Source organism: Gadus morhua, chromosome 6, assembly GCF_902167405.1.
Source record: "Gadus morhua chromosome 6, gadMor3.0, whole genome shotgun sequence".
NCBI classification, from domain to species: Eukaryota; Metazoa; Chordata; class Actinopteri; order Gadiformes; family Gadidae; genus Gadus; species Gadus morhua.
This window is the reverse complement of record NC_044053.1, coordinates 13162927-13185251: the sequence shown is the minus strand read 5'-3', so window position 1 is coordinate 13185251 and position 22325 is coordinate 13162927. Positions and strand designations below refer to the sequence as shown.

The 22325-nt window shown below is 43.9% G+C and overlaps 2 protein-coding genes across 5 annotated transcripts in view; one reads left to right on the top strand and one right to left on the bottom strand.

The window, feature by feature from the left end:
* The first annotated feature begins 3900 nt into the window (after nt 1-3900).
* mctp1a (multiple C2 domains, transmembrane 1a) overlaps nt 3901-22325 on the top strand; it is a 131443-nt gene continuing 113018 nt past the window's right edge. For 2 of the 4 annotated variants that reach the window (XM_030359767.1, XM_030359765.1), the window contains exon 1: nt 3902-4565. In XM_030359767.1, the coding sequence (XP_030215627.1) occupies nt 4017-4565 (549 nt within the window). In that variant the 5' untranslated portion in view covers nt 3902-4016. Of the gene's footprint in view, nt 4566-13253; nt 13575-22325 lie in introns of those variants that run through there. The other 2 variants (XM_030359766.1, XM_030359768.1) reach the window with 2 other exon arrangements.
* LOC115546102 (uncharacterized) lies at nt 17720-21657 on the bottom strand. The gene is made up of 3 exons (XM_030359775.1): nt 21568-21657; nt 19429-19499; nt 17720-19085 (listed from the first exon to the last, which is right to left on the bottom strand). Exons 2-3 carry the CDS (start codon nt 19473-19475, stop codon nt 17750-17752), a joined length of 1383 nt encoding a protein of 460 aa, XP_030215635.1. The 5' UTR covers nt 19476-19499; nt 21568-21657; the 3' UTR covers nt 17720-17749.

The window sequence follows — 22325 nt, the reverse complement described above, 5'->3', positions numbered from 1 at the left end:
TTAAATTGCCGCTTGCTGTACAACATAGAAATCGACTGTATGGGGATAAAGTGCAAGTGTTTTATTACATCGAATGCGGTCACTGCTTGAGTGTGTTGCTGTGATCGTGACTGGACACCCGGGCCCCTCTGACGGATACCAGCCTCTCACTAGCAGTACCATAACCATGAAACCTATTTTAAATGTTTGTGTATTATTGTCTTGTAATACTACTATGTATGCCGTTCATGGAACCCATTGCACTTCCTACCATCCCTCGAAGGAGGGATCCCCCATTCTTTGTTCCTTCTCCTACCCTATTGGGGGCCTAGCTTTATGGGATGCCATTCATAGAGGGCATGTAAAGCCCTTTGAAACTGTGATTAAGTGCTATACAAATAAAATGGCAGTTAAGATGTGCCTTGATTAATCCCACAGGGTCCTTTGCTGTGTTACATTAGCAAAGAGGGATGGCGCCTTAGCACGAAGCCTCTGTGGAAAGAAAGTTATGGAGGCGTGGTTTTAAGTATGTATAGCAAGCGACGTGATGGGCATGGAGGCCTGATTGTGTCCACCCCTGACCCGGCCAGGGTATGCGTGGAACATCAGATCTCAATGCGACCAAGATTCTGCCCGTCAGCGCAGCAGCAGGAGAGAGATATTTTCTGCCGATTCAATTAGTGAGGCATTACAGGACAGGTTGAACAACCTGGCAAAATGCTACTCTCCATTGGGTGTGAAATTAGTGAGCAGATGGACTTCATAGACATTTTAAAGGTTTTTGTATCCAGAAAGACAAGAAGGATAGCGCTAAGCTCTAAGAGAAAGAGATTGAGCCGTTGTAGGAGATTTCAATGTATATATCCAAGCAGTTTATTCTGTGTCTGTGTGTGTGTGTGTGTGTGTGTGTGTGTGTGTGTGTGTGTGTGTGTGTGTGTGTGTGTGTGTGTGTGTGTGTGTGTGTGTGTGTGTGTGAGTGTGTGTGTGTGTGTGTGTGTGTGTGTGTGTGTGTGTGTGTGTGTGTGTGTGTGTGTGTGTGTGCCTCCATAGTGTATGGAGGAGTCCTTACATTGAGGGGTTATTGTAGGATAGAGAGCACTCGCAAGCCATTTTGTCTTCCCTCAGAGGATCCGTTCACTTAACTTCTCAGGAGTCATGTCCTTTATCTACCTGTTTCTTTGTTTCCCTCTGTTATCATCATCCCGCCTCTACCAATCAGCTCGTCCGATTCCACCAACCACCTCATCACTTCCCAGCGAGGGGAGGCCTGCTACACATCTAAAAAGCCAGTAATGCTAGCTAGACTTTATCTCTGTTTCTCTCTCTCTCTCTCTCTCTCTCTCTCTCTCTCTCTCTCTCTCTCTCTATCTCTCTCTCTCTCTCTCTCTCTCTCTCTCTCTCTCTCTCTCTCTCTCTCTCTCTCTCTCTCTCTCTTTCTCTTAGGTTGTGTCCCTGTTGAGTTTTGAGGATTGCGAGATCCTTTGACTACACACACACACATCCTGTGACTACACACACACACACACACACACACACACACACACACACACACACACACACACACATACATATATATATATATATATATATATATATATATATATACATAAATATATATGTGTGTCTACTGTATATCTATATAGAGATATTAGATATCTAGATATTGGGACTTAGTTTCCCTTCTCCCCCTCCTTGCGTTTATTGTGAACCGTTTGTAGCCCCTTCATGTTTATGTACTTTGTTGCTACCTTGCGGTCTTGGGACAGGTAAGAACGAGGCCTCTGTACATTTACAAGATGTAGTGCTGTTCTCTGTTTGGACACAATAGGAGGGTAGCTACCCACTGTATGTTTGGGTTAGTTTAGTTAGGGACATGGGGTCTACTTGGCAGCTTGTTAGCTTTGCTTCTGTCTTAGCTGTTAGCCTAGCTCTGTTTTGATTTGTTATTTTCTTTGGCAACACTAGAGGCCCGGTTGCATTGTGTGGTGTGGTGCTTGTTTTATGTTTCTTGTTCATCAGTCCCCAGTAAACCCATGTCCCCCATCATCTGTCATTTCCATTCCTTTATTGTTCACCTACTTTACTTAACCACCATCAGCCATAACCCGGCCATTTCATATCTGTTCCCACCCTCAATACCCCTAGACAGTGAGGTGTAACAACAGTCTAGCGGCAGTAATAAATCTACTGCTGGACAACGCATGGATTTATTTCTCAGCATCCCTTTTGCAGTTGAGGTTTGCTGATCTGAAAGTGCTGCTCCCGGTATTGGTATCCAAATGAAAATGAACTCCTGTTAAGATAGAAATGAATCAAGGACTCAAACGTGATCCTTTACCTATCCATGCACAACGTTATTAGGTGAGTATGAAAGCACATAAAACACTTTAATGACGCTTTTCCAGGGGATAATATCATGGGCTTTGATTTATGCGATCACAGGCTGTGTTGATTTAGAACAGGTTCTGTGGTCGGTGAATGGCGGCGTTGTGGTTGTGATCCATTTGTATATAAATTGAAACATGAAATATGGATGCTTCTTTCCCCCCACACCACCTCATCTAATGAAGGTGCATATTTCCTGGTGCATAATTATAATGAACCACCAGTGTTTTAGGAGGCAGGTGATGGACTCCACTCCCCCCAATGGAAACAAGAAGAACAAGACTCAAGAGATGAATGAGAAAACCATGATTGTGTATGAGGTATTGTACGTTGAGTTAAGCTTGCATTGTTGTGTAAGGTAGGTTGCCATGGCATTACCTTGTAGTGTTCAGCCTCCGGGTCACTGGACATAAAAAAGGTCATCACTATGAAGCCATTATTCAAGAAACCTACGAATAACACATGGGACTTCAGCAGGCTTTTGCCGGCCACTTAAAATGATAACCCCTACTGACATGGTCCTTATTAGATAAATAAAAAGTGCAAAGCCCTGGTTCTATCGGTAGCCCTCTTGGGAGCACTGGGAGAAGGTGATCTCATTTATTCCAGTCACCTTTGTACTTTCATCCGCAATTTAATCTGCTCTCTTGGAAAATAACAAAGGGATCAGTGGATGACCTCAGAGAAATTTGTGAGAGAGAGAGAGAGAGAGAGAGAGAGAGAGAGAGAGAGAGAGAGAGAGAGAGAGAGAGAGAGAGAGAGAGAGAGAGAGAGAGAGAGAGAGAGAGAGAGAGAGAGAGAGAGAAAGAGACATCCACTGGTGTCTGTGCATTGGTCTCCACTGAAGGACAAGGCTGGAAAAGGGGCCACAGGGTTGGTTGATGGCAATGAGTAATTATGCACTGCAGCAGTTACAGCATCTTGTTGCCTGGCTGGAAATATTGACCATTAGGCTTATCGATTGCAGAGTCCGACTGCAGCTCTGTGTCTGGTTCTCAGTTAGGGCAAACCCCCAACGACTCAAGGTGATCAATCCTACAGCTCATTTCCAAGTCAATACAAAATATATTATTGGCCTATCATAAAATAATAGTCTAAACTGAACCACAAACATGCATAGGCATAGGAATATCTTTGTGTGCAGGTGGCACATGCAAAAATGTCGCCGGCTTTCGGCGATCAATTAGTCAGCAAGCCGGCCAGTGGGGGGCGCTATGTAGCCCAACACTTCTGACATCAGCAGCAGTTCATTCCAATACGTTTCTTTAAAGCCTGCGGAAGAGTTCAGCACACACACCCTGAAGGATGTTGGACCCTAAACAACACTGAATATCCAACTATATTATTATTCTTTGCGCCAATATGACAAAAACATAGAATGACCCAACATTGTGCAACAACTTGCTTAAAGAACGCCAGGATAATACAAGAAAAACGGAAGATGTTGGTTGTATCACCACCTTGCATTCACCCCCTTCCCCACCTGCGAAGGACTGGATTATTTTGAATGTGATAACAAGACTACCCACAGCTTGGCACTGTGATCATCATCGTCGTCAGTGGAAGAAGTGGTACTACGCTGTCTCTGCACACGTTGACATCCATTCAACACACAGAGTGGGCTCAGGCTGGCAGGTTGCTGCACAAGCACCATGGAGGACAGGACACCCAAGGAAGAGAGCAGCGGCAGCAGCAGCACCCATAAAGGACAAGAATCGCAGTCTTACCAACGGAGGATGTGGAAAAATTTCACAGGGAAAACCAAACCGTGGCTGAGTCCGAAATTGGGCTCCGAGCGTCGAAGTTCCGGAGGGGCAGATGGCAGTAAGAAGGAATCGGGTCTGTGGATGTTTAAAAGGAAAAAGAAACAGATGGACCGCGTCTTTTCGTCGTCCCAGCCCAATCTGTCCAGCTCTCATCCGCCGTCGTTCAAGGGGGGCGAGTCTCCTGGAGGTGACCCGCTCCCCGGTACCAGCGCAGGGGGTCCCATGCAACCCCTGATGGGGGCAGCAGCCGGACCTACAGGGAGCAAGCCTGAGCTGACCACGCACGGCAGCCCCAAGCTCGCCGTAACTCAGCTGATTCTGTCCCAACAGAAGAGCTCCTCTCTCGGCTCGGCGTGCTTCGAGAAGCTGGTGGTGGACCCAGCTGTGTTGGCGTTGGGCGAGGAGGCTGAGTTGCGTAAAAACGCAAGCGACTCGGTGAGTTATGGAACCGGTGTGGTGGAACCGGTGTGGTGAAACGCGTGAAGACAGTGAAGACAGCATCCTGTCCTCGTGCAAAACACAAATGCGTGCATGAATACTAGTACACACACATCCTCATCCAAAGAAAATTAAGTTTCAGATGCATTGAGCCAAGCACGTTTTTGATACTGGATGGTGATTAACCTATTCTGCCTCCATCACGCCATGCATCAATCACTTATATCGCTATTAAAATTATACTGATTAGCATTCTTGATGGTGCTCCTTTTAGTTATTGGTGGCGTGCACCCGGCGGATAATGGGTTGTGATAGTGGAATTTCTTATCAGTCCTGTCGCTTGTTCAAATTAATGGTTGTGGTATAAGCCATGCGTGCCATTTGGCTCAATTTGTTTTATAAAATATGTTGTGCCAGTGCTAATGCTTTTTGTGACAATACAGAGACTGACCCATAGTTTGCTAAGGTTCGATTGCTCATCATCACCACCGTTTTACTACATATTCCCCAAGGGCCTTTCCCAAGTTGTCTCTCACTTCTCTTTAGGCACATGCTTATCCGTTAAGCTTTAACGCCTAGAATAACTACAAACAAGTTCAACACTCTTTCCATGTATTCCATTATGCTACTGTGATGTGTTTGTGAGAATAGCAAAAAAAAGTAACACAAGGTTGCCCATCAGGACATGTTTATTGTGTATCCAATCCCATATCGGGATTAGGATTGATGTTACTAATATAGGCCTACTATTATACGGTCCGGGGGTTCCCAGATTTATGGTTGGGTTAGAACGAAAACCGCTGTCAGAGTCCACCGCCTGGATTCAGCCCCAGGCAGCGACGTTATATGAAATAAGATGCATTTCGTTCAGCTGACTGCTGAAGTCTGTGCAGACTATAGCCTTTTAATCAATGAGCTTCCCCACTCTTTTTTGGTTTTAATCACACACCATGGCAGTTCTGTTGGTGTCATCATGTTGGTAAGTGTATTTGGCAAGAGGATCATTCTTAAGTGCCCTTCTCTGGAATGGAGTCGAGGCCATGCAGTTCTCATCCCTCCCTTGAATTGGCTGTATAGTAGGGTGGTAACCATGAACTCGATGGAATATCACACACTCTCATCAGAAGTCTATCAAGCCGCTTAACGCATGAGAACCTCCTGTTTACTCCGGGATACCCGGTGGTGAACAATGTTTTCAACGATTGTTTCTTGAATCGCGGGTGTTTAGTACGTTACTTTTTGGCATGGTTCACTTCTTCGGGCCATAGAGGAGCAGTATGTTCATGTATGTGTTTATTTTTTATATATTTTTACTGCGGTCTGTGTTTGTGGTATTATCTTGATTGCTTACTACTGTATATCCTGCTGTTTACTTGGAGTTGCACAAAGGATGCAAAACAGAGAAGAAAACACATAAAAAGCAACAACTAAGAAATACCTATATATTAATTAAGCAAATGTTAAGTTCATTTCAATTGTTTTGGTATGCATCCACAATTATCACATCTTAGCAAGACAACTGATGATTTTCTACACATTTGTTCATAATGTTGACATCCAAGGAGCCCCTATTTGATTAGAAACGCTTAATTGCATAACAGTGATATATCTGGAGTTTCAATTTTCATTTGTAATCTACTCGCTTTTTATTGACACATAATTCCACAGCCCCTAAAGGTAGCTCTTTAATATTCCCTGGTTATATTTCAGTGAGAGGCTAGGGGGCTGAGAGAGGGAAAACAAACAAACAGAACTAACAAGACACACAGAACGTTTACTGACTTTCTTTTTCCAGCTTGTTTTATGTACAAAGACGCTGCAGTATACATGGTTGATAGATACGAACGTTCACTTATAGGCCTAATCATTTTCAACGTTGAATTTGAACATTATCGTTTAACAGTATATTTTTCCAAATGCTTATATATTTTTTTTTATAATTTTTAAATAGAGGTATGAATACCTAAAGGACAGCTTATCTTTTTCTCACTATACCAAACCAATTCTTAAATTCTACATCTTGTGGGACTGGAGCAACCATGAAAACAATGACTGAATCTTATCCCAACAGGATACCCCTAAAAGCCTCCACTATTACAGAACCAAGTGTGCACTTAATGCCAGACACACGGGTATCTGTTGATGAAGGGAAAATGAACCTGCCTTTAGAAGCCTACAATTAGTTTTGTTGCTTCTAGAGGCCTCTCCTCCCCTAGCTATCTTCTTCTGTCCGTTCATATGGGGAGATGTAAAATATTCAACACTGTTGCTGGTGATCAAGGTTTCTGTGTCATCATTGTGACACCAAGCTATACCACACCCGTTGTCGTGTAAAACTTAAACGTCCATCGCTTCATGTTTGGTTTGACGCTTGCTTTTTCTGCTGTTCTCCTCTCTAATTGTGGAACACATGAGACCAAATGATGTTATGGTTCACGTTCTCCTGTTACATATTCTATCATGTAAAGCAATTACAGCCTGTGTGATGCAATTAGTGTTGCAGCGATAACAACACTATAACATACATAGCAGTGCTCATAATATGGTGTTGTATTACTCAAATAGAACTTAGTTATCTGCCTTTTTTGCCAAGTCATATATTAGATGCTCTCAAGGAATACAAATATTACTGAAGAAGCTCCTACTATGTGAAACATGGATATCAACAAGTACATTGATATCCGTATTTAGTTGTTGTTGCATTAGACTGCAACCCTGTGGGAAGAGAGTGCTCCATATTGGCGTATTATCTGGGTTGTGGCTCTGCTTGAGGAGCTTTTTTGGCTGGTGGACGACCATCCCGCCTGTGGTCCCCCTTGATGGCGAAGCTGTCATTGGCATTTTAACTGAGATGGATGTCCACTGCCGCCTCCCTTGTGGGACACACCCAGCGCAGGCTGACTGCCTGCCAGCCCCACGATGGATGCTGAGCCCTTCATGGGTGTCTGGGAGTTAGAGGAGGGTGTGAAAACACAATCTCGCTAGAGAGAAAGCTTGAGGGATGCCGTTCGTGGACGTTGAAAGGTTTATGTTGCCACCTTCTGATTAGATGCCACCCTTTTGTATTTCTGGCAGGAGCCACTCCATGTTACTACCATGCATGCTGTGTTGGAGCTGCGGTGGGCACAACACAGCATCCTGAATGTTAATGTTCGTTTGTGTGTCTCTTATAGCTGTGTAGCTGTGTAATTAATAAAAGGAAAAAGGTTGAATTCACTTCAAGGAAAACGTCCATTTGTAAAAGTGCTTAGCTCAGTCCAGGTTCCGGGGGATGGCAACAGCCCCAAAAGGTCAGGCCTAGACGGGGATTAATCACACAGCTGAGCCTCGTCTGGGGCCTCCTGACACAACTCTGTCCATACCTGATGCATGTTGTTATACTGACCTGAATGCATGACTTTGCTCTTCTCTTTCTTTCATTCTCTCTGATAGCATTATATATTGTAAGATTCATATATGCGTCATTCAGCTTTATTCTCAATCCCAAGAGGAGCTGTTCCCGAAATTGAGGTCATTCTCATGTTGAGAGCTTAATGAGATCAACGTTCAATGTAACGACACTCTATCGCTCTGCACAATAAGAAATTAGCTTCAAATAATGTGAGCGAGATTTGATAAGGGATCAAATCCTGTCAGTGTTTCTGAGAGAGATTACGGCGAGTTGTAATGAAGGGAGGCTAACCAGCGCCAACCTATATCCTAACTTGGGCAGGTTAGCATCGGGGCTAGTGACTTTCACTTCAAGGTCCTGGCCCACACCTCGCAGGCCATCCATTCCACTGGCCCACCCACCTGTCCGACCCCCCCCCCCAGGCGCAGTCGAACTCCCTGCAGCCTCGTTGCAAACGGTAATGGTGGGCAGCAATCTTTCTGCGGTGCTTCTGGCCAGCTGAGGAACACACTCCCACAATCACCGGAAGAGCCAACCCTCTCAACACATTTAAATCCTACTCAAAGCACACCCTTTTAAATTGGGCTATAAGGAGCTTTGAATATTTTATGGTATGGGTTTCTGGTTGCTTTTACCACTTGGGTTCAGTAGAAGGCACTATAGGAATTCAATTAATTGTTATTATGTTCTTTGACATGGATCCGAGAGTGAGTGGGTTGGTTGATGGAGCCTCACCTGTAGGCAATGTTGTGTCAGGTGGCTGCCTGCTACCTGCTCCTCATTTAATGCCAAGCCAGCTCAGATAAAAGCATTGCATGAATGACTTGGCAAAGAAGAAGTTAATTAGATTATTCCACCGCATGAAGGTGGGACACATTGCATTATTTTGTTCCTTTACATTGGGATCACAAAGTGTTTTCCTTCATGTAGATCTCATGGATATTCATTATACTGGAAGCTGGACTGTGTTTTTGAGATTCAAGTGTTGTTGTGTTTGGTGCTGTTTAAAGCTGCAGTGTTTAAATACATTTTACATTCACCTGCTCGGTAAGTGAAGGCCAACCTTGGGGCAAAGTGTTTGAAGACTTTTGTAAGACAATAGGTTGTGAAAAAATGGACAAAAATCAGGGCAAGAGACACTGAGCAAATATTTCCTACGCAAAAAATGACTCGTCCAGAACCAGTCGGAAATCAACTGAAACTATAATTGTATTTGGAACAGTTTTTGATGTAAAGGAAAACGTTAATATGTTTATATTCCCCCACCCTTCCCTTCCCACGATACGGTGCCCTATACCGGCCTGTTTACTGGCCTGTATTGTGTTAGGGGCCAGTAGGTACTTCGGATCAATATGTACAACAGAGCACCACTACGATCGAGTAGCCAAGTGGCAGGTCATGAGGTTCCTTGATATATTTATAAATTGCATTTAGTTTGTAAATGTAAAGGTCATAGTTTACAAGTAATGCATTTTTTTCATATCATCGAGCTGAATGGAACAGTCCTCTGATTGCATCAATAGTGGTAAACTCCATTGGTAGACCCATATTAAAACTTTCTCTTATATGTCTTCATCTTGTTTGCACTACAAGCCAACATTTACTTGCAATGCGGTTCTCAAGGTTGCTTTGTTTTGATAACATGACGTGTGAAGTTGTACACCGTCGGGAACAACCTCGGAAATATCCTCAATAACGGTGTCTCCAAAACCTAGATAGATAGATGAATACTTTATGGATCCCCAGGGGAGATTCAAAACATGGCTGTATTAAAGAATATACACCCACTAATTATAATCCCCCCCATAAGCAAACTGCCATTGGTTACACTATTTTACTCTTGGATTCAAATGTGTGTGAAACTCCATTATAATTGAATCCTTTAAACGAGGCACGTCTGAGGAAGCGTAAACCTCTTGTGCCCTTATAGTATAACGCCACGGTGTGTGTTAAGATTTGTGGAGCTGGAGCATCCTCTGGCCAGCGGTTGATTTGGATGACCTCGTCTGAGAGAGGGTTCAGTTTCTCTAGTAGAACCACACGTGTATGGCGTATTTTATATTCATATATATATGTTCACATCGCTCATTATACCGCACCTACACAACACCGATACTTTTTTTTTTTTAGAAAGGGATCATAGTCACGAGTGTAACACTCCTTCCTAGAACTCTTAGCCAAAAAAAGACGCATTCTCTCTAAAGCTTTTGTCCTTTCTTGGCTACCGTAGAAACATGGCGGTGCAAAATGGCGGCCCCCTGGAAGAGGACCTTCCCTATGTAGATATAAAGGGTTCATTCTGCTGAGTCCGTTCCGCTAGATTACACTAAAACCTACACACTTCACCTTTAATTGATTTGTGAACATGTTTTTCCTGTCTTAATGCCTAATCTTGGCACCCCATGAGAACAGATAACCCCTCTAAAACACACCAGCCCCTAGCCGTGTGGCTCCTCTTTGCAGGGATAGCTGCAGTCTGGATGTCCTTGTCCGTCTCTGACGTCTGTCGCTATCAGATCCTTATCTTAGCCAGTATGAACCTCTTGTGGAACCTGCTAAGATAAAGCTTACCGGTAGCACTTTAGAATAACTGCAAGCCTTAATTAATCATAAGTAAATAGTGAACTCCTCATTGAAATAGCATTGGTCAACGCTTGATAAATGCTGAATTCAATATGTATTCACTATTTACTACTCATTTATGTTAATTGATGCTTCAAACTTGCAGTTATTCTAAAATGCTACCAGCTCCCCTTGTTTGACAGCCAACAAAAGCCTAATTGTACACAGGCAGGCTATGTACATAAGCATACACACACAAACACTCTCTGTCTGTCTGTCTCAATCCATCCATCCCCAGGCACTGAAAGTGTTTAGAAGCGTTAAGGCGAATATTCTCAGATGGCAGATCACGGAGATATTCAAATATAGTTAGACAGTCAAATCCTTTGTTTGTTCAGTTTGGTTTATTGGGAATATTTCATACTGTGACAGAAATCCTGCTCATTAATTAGATACTTCCACTCAATGTTGTTGATGCATGGCTATTGTTGGGCTATTGACTTTAGCTGCACTGACAAGCAGATCTTATCTCACACGCATATTGCGTCTTTTCATCGATGGGGCGTATTGTACACTCGATGAAGGCAAAAAAAGCATAGATTAAACAAATGAATTAATCAAATTACCAGGAATCCTAATGGGTTATTATTCTATGACTTGTTCTTGATGTTATGTAACGTCATCAAAGTAATACTTTACACGTTATGGAATAATTAGCTTACCTAGGTTGAAGTATCTTCTGTTTTATACAATCACTTGTCTGCATGGCATCTTGCTTACATAATTATCTCTCTCTCCCCAATAACTTTTAAGGAGAACATGATGTATACCTAATGTTGAGAACTAATGGACGAGTGAGTGCATCTGTGCGTTGGTATTCCACATCTAACACATACGCTGTAGTTCCACATCCACTAATAAGGTTCTCAGTACAAAGTTGGATCTGAGTATTATTTGGCATAATGAATGCTGAAAAGACTTTTGAATGCCATTAGGTTGGGTATGCACGTTCTTGCGTCTCTCTGTGAATGTGTGAGTGTGTTGAGAGTCTGAACTAGATCCGCATTTCAGATACAAGGTTGACAGTGAGCCATGCAACCTTTTCTGTCCAACATCATCTGACAGCGATTGGGTATTTGTGTCACGTTTGGCGGTTTAAAATCTGTTATTTTCAAGCAGTAAGCTATGCGCGCTCATAAGCCAACGATGATCTTGTTTAATTTGAAAGCACCAACACAGACGGCAAACAACACTTCAGTCTATAGTAGACTGGTGAACGGCTCTGGATTGTGTCCTCTGATGACGAAAGCACTGAGAAACATAAATGGACGAGAGACCATCAAACCATCCCACACAGGTGGGCTCTCTCCGTGCGCTCACAACAAAATGCATTATGATGAGTAAAAAAAGGAGTGAGGTGGGGGTCCTAATGTTAATAACATTAGCATTAGGACCCCCCTAATGCTAATAACATTTTCATTAGCATAACTGATGATAATAATATTAGCATGAATGAATAACATGCTAATAACATTAACATGAGCCCTCTGAAACCCAATGAGTTTCGCCACCTTGCCATTCAACAGGGACTGAATATTTGTGAATGAGCCACCATGTTAAAGGAGGGAGAATGTTAGCCCAATAGCCACGCAGAGCTCGCAGTGGAGTGCGAGCTCCTTGGGTTGAGACATTAGGTATCACAAACTAATGTCAGTTATAATCCCACAAAGACCTTTTGCTTTCCCAGGCAATACCAGCCTGGTTCAAACGGAATAGAAATAGGCCCACAGGCGGTTATATGCATTCAGGGAAGACCTTCGTTTTTAAGTAAAAATACAACCAGTTCAAATATTGGCAATTTAAAGCCATTTATACACACCCTTTATCTAACTTATGGGGTTGTAGACAATAGGCCTCTTGCTCAAGACTACATACAGGTATACTGTAATCATTGCAATACCGAAGCCATAAGCACCATAAGCAGACTTCATAGAACCCCATCTTTGATTACATGTATATCGTTTACTTACACTATAATTAGTATTAAACGTTTCGAGCAAGTGTCTTCCACAGCACCATCAGCTGGTTGGAGGGAGGGAGCAAGGTGCAGAGGCTGAGATAATAGAGTGCATACGACCGTTCATATGAAGATGGAGTAGGACATAAAACATCCTCTCTCTGCCCTTTCATATGGCGTCCAGCCAAGAAGATATGAGCTGTATTTTGTGGTAGCTAGCGTGAAGTAATGCTGGTTTAATGCAGCTGGAATTTATTATTATTACAGACCAAACAAACCATATACTTCCGGAAAACAAAGTTTTTTTATCGACAACGCAACTCGGAATAAACCCTTTATTTATTCTAATAAAGGGTGAATATAGTAGTGAGCCCCGGACAGTGGGCCCACTTTGGTGATCACCCAACAGTGGGCTCACTCCAGAGTTAGAGCAGGGAGACACCCTGAGGGCCCAGCTAAAGACAGGGAGGCCACCGACTCTGCCCGCCGCCCCAGGATGGAGCTCGTGCTGCTGTTGCTGCGTCCCAGTCAGCCGAGGCGGTCTCTCAGTCTCATTTCCCCTCAAGCGTGGAACAAACAGTGAAATGGTTACTCTAGATTAATATCTAAGGTATCTTTGTGTTTTTCGAACAACATGTCTTATGCAAATGTCTATTACAAAGGCAAATATAAAGGTAAGGGGACAGGGAGGATCCTCTCAACTGAGTTGTGGAAAGCCTCCACCTGTCATTCTGCTGTGTGGACAGCACTCTAACACTTTTAATGCCTTGTATTTGATAATTTCCTCAAAGATTTTGGTGAGTTTTTGCTCACTTAATGTTGATTCTTTAGCCTGCTAATAATACAAATTCCATAGTAGGATTTTCAAATGAAAAAAGCAAAAAGCAACACTGTAGAGCTGTGGTTCTTTGAAAAAATTGAGAAACTGGACGACAAGAAACCTATAGTAGGTCAGCTGAAAAGGATCTTATCAATGAGCAGAAAAGCAGAAGAGACCGGAGAGGAAAGTGATGGTGCCCAGGTGGAGGAAGCAGAGGTGAGCTCAACTGCGCTACAGGAAAACAAGTAGCTTATTTACATCCACACATTTTTCTGGATTCAAACATGTTCTTTCCCCATCCAGTCGGCAGAAGGAAACATAGCTATTTTTATGTATCTGCAAACAACGGAAACGTTGATTCTCAATATTTTTAAAGCAAAAAAATCATTTCAGTAAAATAAACATTTAATAATAGTTCTATATTTAAGGCTAATCCAGTGAATGGAAACCAGTATCTCTTATCCACAAAGAGTAAATAGTCTTGAAAAATGGAGGCTTGTAGAGACCTCTGCTAGAACAAACGTAGCAGCTTCGGTTACATAATGTGTAAAGGATATGGAAACGTGACAAAATACCGAGCACAGAAAGAGAAAAGCCTCTGGTTAGAATTAACAGTAGAGAAAAGCCTACGGTTAAGATTAATAGTAGAGCAAAGCCTAAGGATAAAAAATTAACATTGGAGAAAAAGCCTAAGGTTAGAAATAACAGAGTCCAGCAGTCCCACAGAACCTGAATTTAACCACTGAAAACACCCCCCCAAACAATGCTTGAGGCCAGAAACATTAACTCTGCTGTAAAAGGTTAGAGAGAGAAGAGACCTTTGGGAAGTATCATTTCTGAGGTATCAATAAATGCGCTCGCTATGCTCAGATGTTGCAGTGATCACAAGGTAGGCTTTGGCCATATAGGCAAGCAGAGGAAAGGGGTGTTCATTGTCCTTCCATCAATCCAGCTGACTGGCACTAAGGGGAATGGACGGCATGTTCCTGTCTAATTCAGTTTGGTTTGCCACTTGCTGCTGTCTCCTTCGCCAGATCGACAGCAGCTTATGGGTTTCAAAAGAGATCTTTTAGCGCGGTCTTCTTTGAAGGAGGCTGGATGTTCAACTCCAGGCCCTTCTTTGGTGCCAGACTCTGCTCCTGCTGCTCTGGGTACTTCACTAGTCTTCCTCCTCTGTGATGCTGGTCTAAAAATAAAAATTAATAAAAGAACGGGGACCATCTCATAGTTTTCTTTATTGCTAATTTTGTTTTAGTGGTTGTGCTGCTCTTTAAGGCCTTATAGTTTAATAGTTTGATCAAATAATAACAAATATTTTGGCTGATCTCATCATCTTGCCAGGGTTTGCAAACCTATACGCAAAGCTATGCCTGCACATGCAGTGTGTGAGTGTGAGATTACAATTGAACAAACCTGATTCATCTGGGGAAGAAGATCTTCAGCTTTGTTCTATACGAGGGCATAGTTTGCAGGTATTAGGGCAGGGCTAACCAGAAGATCGTCTTTGTACACCTCACCAGAGTACTGACCGAAGAGATCTTCCAGAACGGCGCTCTTTAAACTCTCTACGATGGGGGAGTCCTCCTCGTGGGGGGACAGGCTCTTCTCCATCATGAGCACGAGCGGCGAGCACTCCATCATGACACGAGCGGCACAATCAGTGATACAGTGGGCTGCTTCTCCTCAAAACTGTTGTAGTAGTCTTAAGTGGGTTCAGCACTATTCCAGTGCTGTCATCAGTGCTCATCAAATGCTCCATTGATACATTGGAAACACAAGCTGTTGCTTAAATTAATTCATAGGCAAGAGATAGAAACTAACCCTAACCCTAATTCTCAGCAAAAGGGGGACCCTAACTCAAATCTCGGATATGTTGTTCCCGGGACCTCAATCCCATATGTAAACATCACTAAATGGCTGAAGTGCCCTGCAAAGGGGATACTTCTTCATCTGGGTTTGTGTTAATGACACTTGACATTGAACTCATGAACTGGGAAGCAACGTGAACTGTGCTTACATTATTGTTCCTCATCACAGCTTCCCTTTCCTTTCACTGGAACCTAATTATATCATTGTTCCACATGTTTCAAGTACGCGTTATGTCATAAAATACATCATTTGGCAATTCCTTAAACAGAGTAAAGCCTGATTCCAACTCTATTGTGTTTGCAGCAGCCACAGAGATATATTTGAGAATGAGCCTAACCATGTTTTGTGTTTTTAAGAGCAATGCAAGGTGAAAAGCAAATCAAATGTCCATCCTTTAGATTAAATGCTGCAAATCCATCTGTCGATTTAACATGTTTGGTCTAATATATGTACCCCATGTCATGCTGACAACTGGTTCTCTTTCAGGGCGGCATCATGATTTATTCTGACCACCATTAGCCTAAGACCACAGCATCACAGCATGTGGAAAAGCCACTTGACTTCTCTTACTATGCCTTGCGTGCGTGTGTGCGTACGCATGTGTGCGTGTGCGCGTGCGCGTGTGTGTGTGTGCGTGTGTGTGTGTGTGTGTGTGGACTCCACTTGAGTTCTCCTTTATCTTAAGCCGGTTAGGATTCAGCGAATTGCAATTAATACCCGTCTGCGTCAGACATTTGTCTCAACCCTCTTTCTAGTGGCGGAAAACCTTGCATGCTGTGACTGCGTTATCGGTGCTGAACTCTGTTCCGGGACACACAAGGCTCTTAGTGCCACCTACTGGTACAAAAGAGAAGTGCCTTTCTCCTGTGACCATGGTTGAGTCAGAGAAGAGTGATCGATGATTAGGTTCAGTGATGCAGTAACGCCAAGGTCTGCAATGGCACTTAAAACCCTCAGATTAACTTTAGAACCACCCTGCACCCTGCTGACCTCAGCTCTCTACACATTATCTCTCTTCAGATTTAAAGATGCAATCATACTTAAGATTGAAAACGATGCATCGATTGGAACGTTATTGTTATTGTATATGATTACATAATTTAAGTGATTGCACGGGGGCATTAGATCATCTTTCTGAATACTAATACTGTGGCTACATTGCTCGTTTACCGAAATGAGGTTGCTTGACCTAAACTTTTTTTTTCTTTCATACCTTTTCCCCTGAGCTCTACTGCCAAGAAAAAAGAAAATAGGAGTTTTACATTTCTTAAAATGTGTGTATATTTGACTATCATTTGCATATACTGTCCAGCTTGTGTGTTTGTGTGTGTGTGTGTGTGTGTGTGTGTGTGTGTGTGTGTGTGTGTGTGTGTGTGTGTGTGTGTGTGTGTGTGTGTGTGTGTGTGTGGGTGTGTGTGTGTGTGTGTGTGTAGAATTGTATACAGACAGCATGTTGTGTCAGTTTAGTTAGGCTACATTATAATGCGAGCTCCCCTGAAGCTCCCAGGTTAAGCAATGAGCTGTACTGGTGTGTGTGTGTGTGTGTGTGTGTGTGTGTGTGTGTGTGTGTGTGTGTGTGTGTGTGTGTGTGTGTGTGTGTGTGTGTGTGTGTGTGTGTGTGTGTGTGTGTGTGTGTGTGTGTGTGTGTGTTTGCATCTATTTAGAGATGAAAAAAAACAGGTAGGATGCACACATTGGTGTATATGTGCAGAATGCCTGGTGTGGAGGTGGCCTCCCATACCTGCAGTGGAGCTGTCCTCCCAGGCCTGGTGTAGAGGTGTCCTCCCCTGGTGTGGAGCTGTCTTCCCAGGCCTGGTGTGGAGCTGTCCTCCCAGGCCTGGTGCGGAGGTGTCCTCCCCTGGTGTAGAGGTGTCTTCCCAGACCTGGTGTGGAGCTGTCCTCCCAGGCATGGTGTGGAGGTGTCCTCCCAGGCCTGGTGTGGAGGTGTCCTCCCAGGCCTGGTGTGGAGCTGTCCTCCCAGGCCTGGTGTGGAGCTGTCTTCCCAGGCCTGGTGTGGAGCTGTCCTCCCCTGTGGAGGTCTCCTCCCATGCCCGGTGTAGAGGTGTCCCCCACCATGCTGGTCTTCATTCAGCCGGGCTTCAGACACGTGCAGGCGGCCCCATCGGTTCTCTCCTATAGAGACCGATGCTATTCAGACGTGTGACAATCTGCACATTGCCATCATAGAAGCCACCACACTGTACTTGGGGGGGGGGGGGGAGTATTATATTTCCCGAAATATAATACTCAGAGAGAGGGAGGGGGGTTTGATGGTTATACAGGGAAACGGGACTCGGTTTAAATATTAACGGAAAGAAGAACTTTGACGTTGTTCCACTACTCCCATTGGCCGGACCATCAATCACATGGGTTCGAACAGGGACCAGCGCTGACCCACTATGACATACCCATTAAAATCACATCAGATCAAGAGGAAAAGCGCGGAAACAGAGGCTGGAAGGGAGGCAGACATGGCTGGAAGCAGGATGCAATTATTTTTATTCAAATTCAGTATTATATCATCACTGTTTTAGTCTGCTCTGGTATTTTAATTGAAGGTATCTTTTTTTCATGCAGTTAAAACAGAAATATCTCATGCAACTGTTTTCAGTTGTCAGAAGTAACTCTTCGACTTCTTCCTCCAGGGTCATCCACTTCTTATCATTGATGCCGGTTAACCACCTCTTCATTCTCCTAAAGGTTCTAAGCTTCTGCATCTGCGTGACGATGCCATTGGCGTTACCCACTGTGGTGGAACGGGCTCCTGAGTCACCCGTTGCTTCAGACAGCGTTTGGCCCAGGGTTGCCTTCGTAGGCATTGAACAACCCGGGTCCTGGCAGGGACGTGGGGGCTTAACAACCTGCCCCTTCTCCTCAACTCCCCGCTCCGTATCCTTCTTATTTGCCCCCATCTCCTGGTTGTCCATCCAGGTCTTCCACTGTCTCTCCATCAGCCTTGCCTCTTCCTCTTCTCGTCGTTCCTCAAGACACCTTATGGCCTCCTCCTCCTCCTCCTCACCTGACTCTAGATATGTTCCCCCGAGTCTGTCCGTTGCGGACGGGTTCTCTCCAGGGCTGGTGGGGCTCAGAGGGCTCCGGGGCCTCCACGTGCTCCGCCACACGCGGAGGACGTGTCTGAAGCGTGCCAGGTTACGACGGTGAGCCCTCCACACGGCCGTCATCTCCGTCCGCAGGACCTCTGCCTGGATCGCCCTCATGGTCTCCTCCAGCTCCTCATGCATCCCCTGCTCGTCCAATGACAAACCGTGGGGGTCCGTCGGGGTCCGGTCCCGGCACGCCAGATCTTCCTCAGTCTGCGCTTTCAAGTCCTCGACATCCTCCTCCTCCTCCCAATCCTCTTCCTCCTCCTCCTCTTCCAGCGTCCTGCCAGCCCAGGAGCATTCCAGTGACTCCAACAGTTTCCTCGTGGCCTCTTTGTTGCCCCACAGCTCCAGCAGCTTTAAGCTCAGGTCCAGACGCGCTTCTCCGTCCATCTGGCGGGACTCTGTCACCCGAGCCTCCACCTCACCTCTAGGATGGTTTGGTGCGGCGCCACTGGGTCCCTCTGGGGCTTCCTTAGCCGTGTCCTCCATGACGGAGGGAGAACTAGACCCTCTGTGATTCCTCTCTCTTGGCATCACCCCCATCCCCTTCTCCACCACCTGCTCCACCATCGTCTCACTCAGCTTGGGGTCAGGATTGTACAGAAGCAGGCTGTAGATCTCCTCTCTCCGGCCATACTCCTTGGTGAGGTACTCCTGTTGAAGCGGCCTGATAGTTCGGCCCTGGCGGGTCGTCACCAAATCGGTGAGCTGATCCGAACTCAAGAAGCTGCGCACCTTTGTCTGTTGTCTGGACCTGTGACATTGTGTAGGCAAAGATTAGGTTGGTTTTTATAGACTATTGTTTGATGAATGAAGTGTATATATTTGAATTTGCATATATATTTATTGAAATGTATAACACTACCTAGCTGATGTTAATAATAACAAACAATGAAATTAAAACATTGTGTGATTTCTCCTAGTTTTTTTTTACTCTTCCTTTTTAAACTACTTGTATGCATGCATTGTATTTTGTCGTTGAATTTTTGGAATTTCATTGGAAATGGTGATCAAAGTAGAGACCAGGTTTCAACCCAGAAGCAGTCAAAGTGAGGTGTTGAGTGTCCCTTCCTGTTACACAGGGTTGAGGCAGTTACCTGGAACAGATGAAAGGAGACCACTTCCTGTCCCCAGACTCTGCCATGAGGCTATCTTCGTAGTTCTAAGCCTTTTTAGAGAAAGGGAATTGTAGTTTGATTACAAAGTCATGTAAGTTAACAACATTATTTAGGAAGTGTAATACAGTTTGGTTATGTTTTCCCTTAGTATAAAAATAAGGCCTGAAAGAATATTAATTTAAAGATGGGTTTGAACATAAACATTGGAAGGTTTATGTGTATTAACCATACCTCTATCTTTAACCCTACATTGCATATTATTTCTATATATGATATAATATTATTATTATTTCGATTTATATTATTACTACAGCCTTATAGAAAAATGATTGCTCTACAGCTAGTCTAACGGCTCAGGGGTCTCATTTATAAAACTGTGCGTAGGATCGTTACTAAAAAGGTGCGTACGCCCAGAAGCCAAGTTTTGCGTGCGCCAAAAAATATTCAGATTTATAAAACACTGCGTACGCACACCTGTACGCAATCTTTGCTTTATAAATCACATACTGACTACAATTGTGCGCAGCTGAATCAGCTTCACGTTCCGCCCTCTACACGCCCCTTTTTAACCATAAATGGTCAATGCAAATGACCTCATGAATGCGATCTGCATATAAAACAGACTCAGATGCCGGTATTATGTCTTGTTGGAAACAATGGCAGAAGTACTGAGAAAATCAAAAAAGCGAAATTTCACGGAGGTTGAAGTGGAGACACTTGTGGGTGAGATGGAGGCCCGAAAGGTAGTTTTGTTCGGCGGTCACGGGATTGGGATCGCCAACAACAAAAAGCAGAGTGAGTGGCAACATGTTGCTGCAGCAGTGAACTCTGTCAGTAGCACGGAGCGCACTGTCCCAGAATTAAAAAAAGAAGTGGTCTGACATAGTTACATATTTTTATCTAGCCTACCAATGAATCGTTATGGTCCCTAAATACCCTCTCCCTCCGAATCCTGCCATTTGCATGGTCCGCCAGAAGTGCCATATGGTGCAGCATTACCACGGCGCTCACCTCTGTATTTATAGGGTTACGGTAATAAGACTGACGAGAACGCCTTGGATAATCAGTTTGTAATTACCCACGTAAAATGTTCTTGAACATAACCCCTTTTTAATGCCTGATTTGTCATGAAAGCATCAAGAGTAACGGACAACGATTGTGATGTGTGGCTTGGTTTTTCACACTTGGGATTTAATTGACATTCGATCATGTGTTTACAGTGTCACATAAAAATATTATGTTATTGACACATGTTGGACAGATGCTTTATTCCATGCAGTCGCGCCGTCAGTGGACAGTATGGATTGACGGGATTAAATATAGGGAATTTCTTTTTATTTCTATTCTAAGGAGATATTTCTGGAGTTATAACTGAGAAATAACGCAGTGGACTTAAATTATTCTGATTAGGATTTAACGCATGATACGGGTTGAAATTAAATTGATGAAGGGCGATGATAAAACATAATCGTTCTTCTCACTCTGCAATTCTTCGGTCTGACTTCAGTTCACCACCACACCGTCTGCGTCGCCAATTCTCCTTTTCCTCCAAACCATGCGTACGCATGGGTCAGAGTTTGCTTAGGGCTGCGCACATTTTCCCGTCAAGTTGGTTTTTTATAGATCACAACCTTGGCGTGAAAAGTCACGTACGCCAATTTCAGCCCCGTTTTGTGCGTACGCAACGGTTATAAATGAGACCCCAGACCTTTTTCCCTTCATATTTGTTTCATGTAACAGGCAGCAAGAAACTCGAAGTGTATAATTGGCAAACACAAACTCAGCCAGCAGTAGTAAACTGTGACCAAAATGTAAAGGCTTCAAATCAACACCTTGTGCCCTAGCTAATGTAAAAACACTGATATTAATATCCCCTTCTGCAAGCTTTACCGACCCAAACAAATTCGATTTTTATAAATGTACAAATTAAGTTATATACTTTTGGTTGAATATCTCTCTGACAAAACAACCAGACATGCCTCGGCCCCTTGTATGTTGGGTTTCCAGCCCTGGATCTGTACCGTCTCCCCCCAGAAGTTCTGCCATTACGTAGCAGGACTGCTGGATCCGAGAGGACTCAAAAGCAACCGTCAATAACAGCCTTTCTCAGTGACTTACCTGGCACTTTTGTAGAAGAAAATTGATTCATTTTTCTCTTTCTCTTCTTATGTTTTCAATTTACAAAAGTGAGTTGGAACACAACACACTCATCTCCACAACAATGCTCTGAGTTGCCATGGGTCGCAGAATGTTTGTGTTTATGTTTGATCGGTCCACAACTCTTTATGGGTCTGCATTCCTTCAAAGATGGACACTTCTCCCTCTAAACCAGAAACAAATCAATGGCCGTACAAACCCAACATAATCAACAACTGACATTCGACCATCATTTTCCTTTACAACGCAAAAACATGCAAAGCAGTGCAGACATATTTAAAGTCGTTGAAACCCCCGTAACGTAATGGATGAAAGTAACTCATATCTCATCATTGTTGGTAACTGTGGAATAAGTGCAATAAACCACTCTGCAGTGCCCCACTTCTATAACAGGATGATGTGTGACCGCATCATAGTTTATTCCTGACCTAACTGTGCTTCTTGACCACAGCCATCCTTAAAGCTCCTCGTGGGTAGGTCCCAGAGACCGCTGTGTATCGTATCATCAGAGAACGTGCCCTGACTATTACAGTCCACACAGTCCACACAGTGCAGCATGCATCGCTGACCCTATTAGTCTGATGAAAGCCATGTCTCTATATCTACATCAAAATGATATCTGATCCCGTGGGTTCCTCTGGGTCTGCGAGATCAACAGTTGGACAGATATAGGATGAGCCTCATAATGACCCCCAGAATGGTTTCCTATTCCCCTTGGA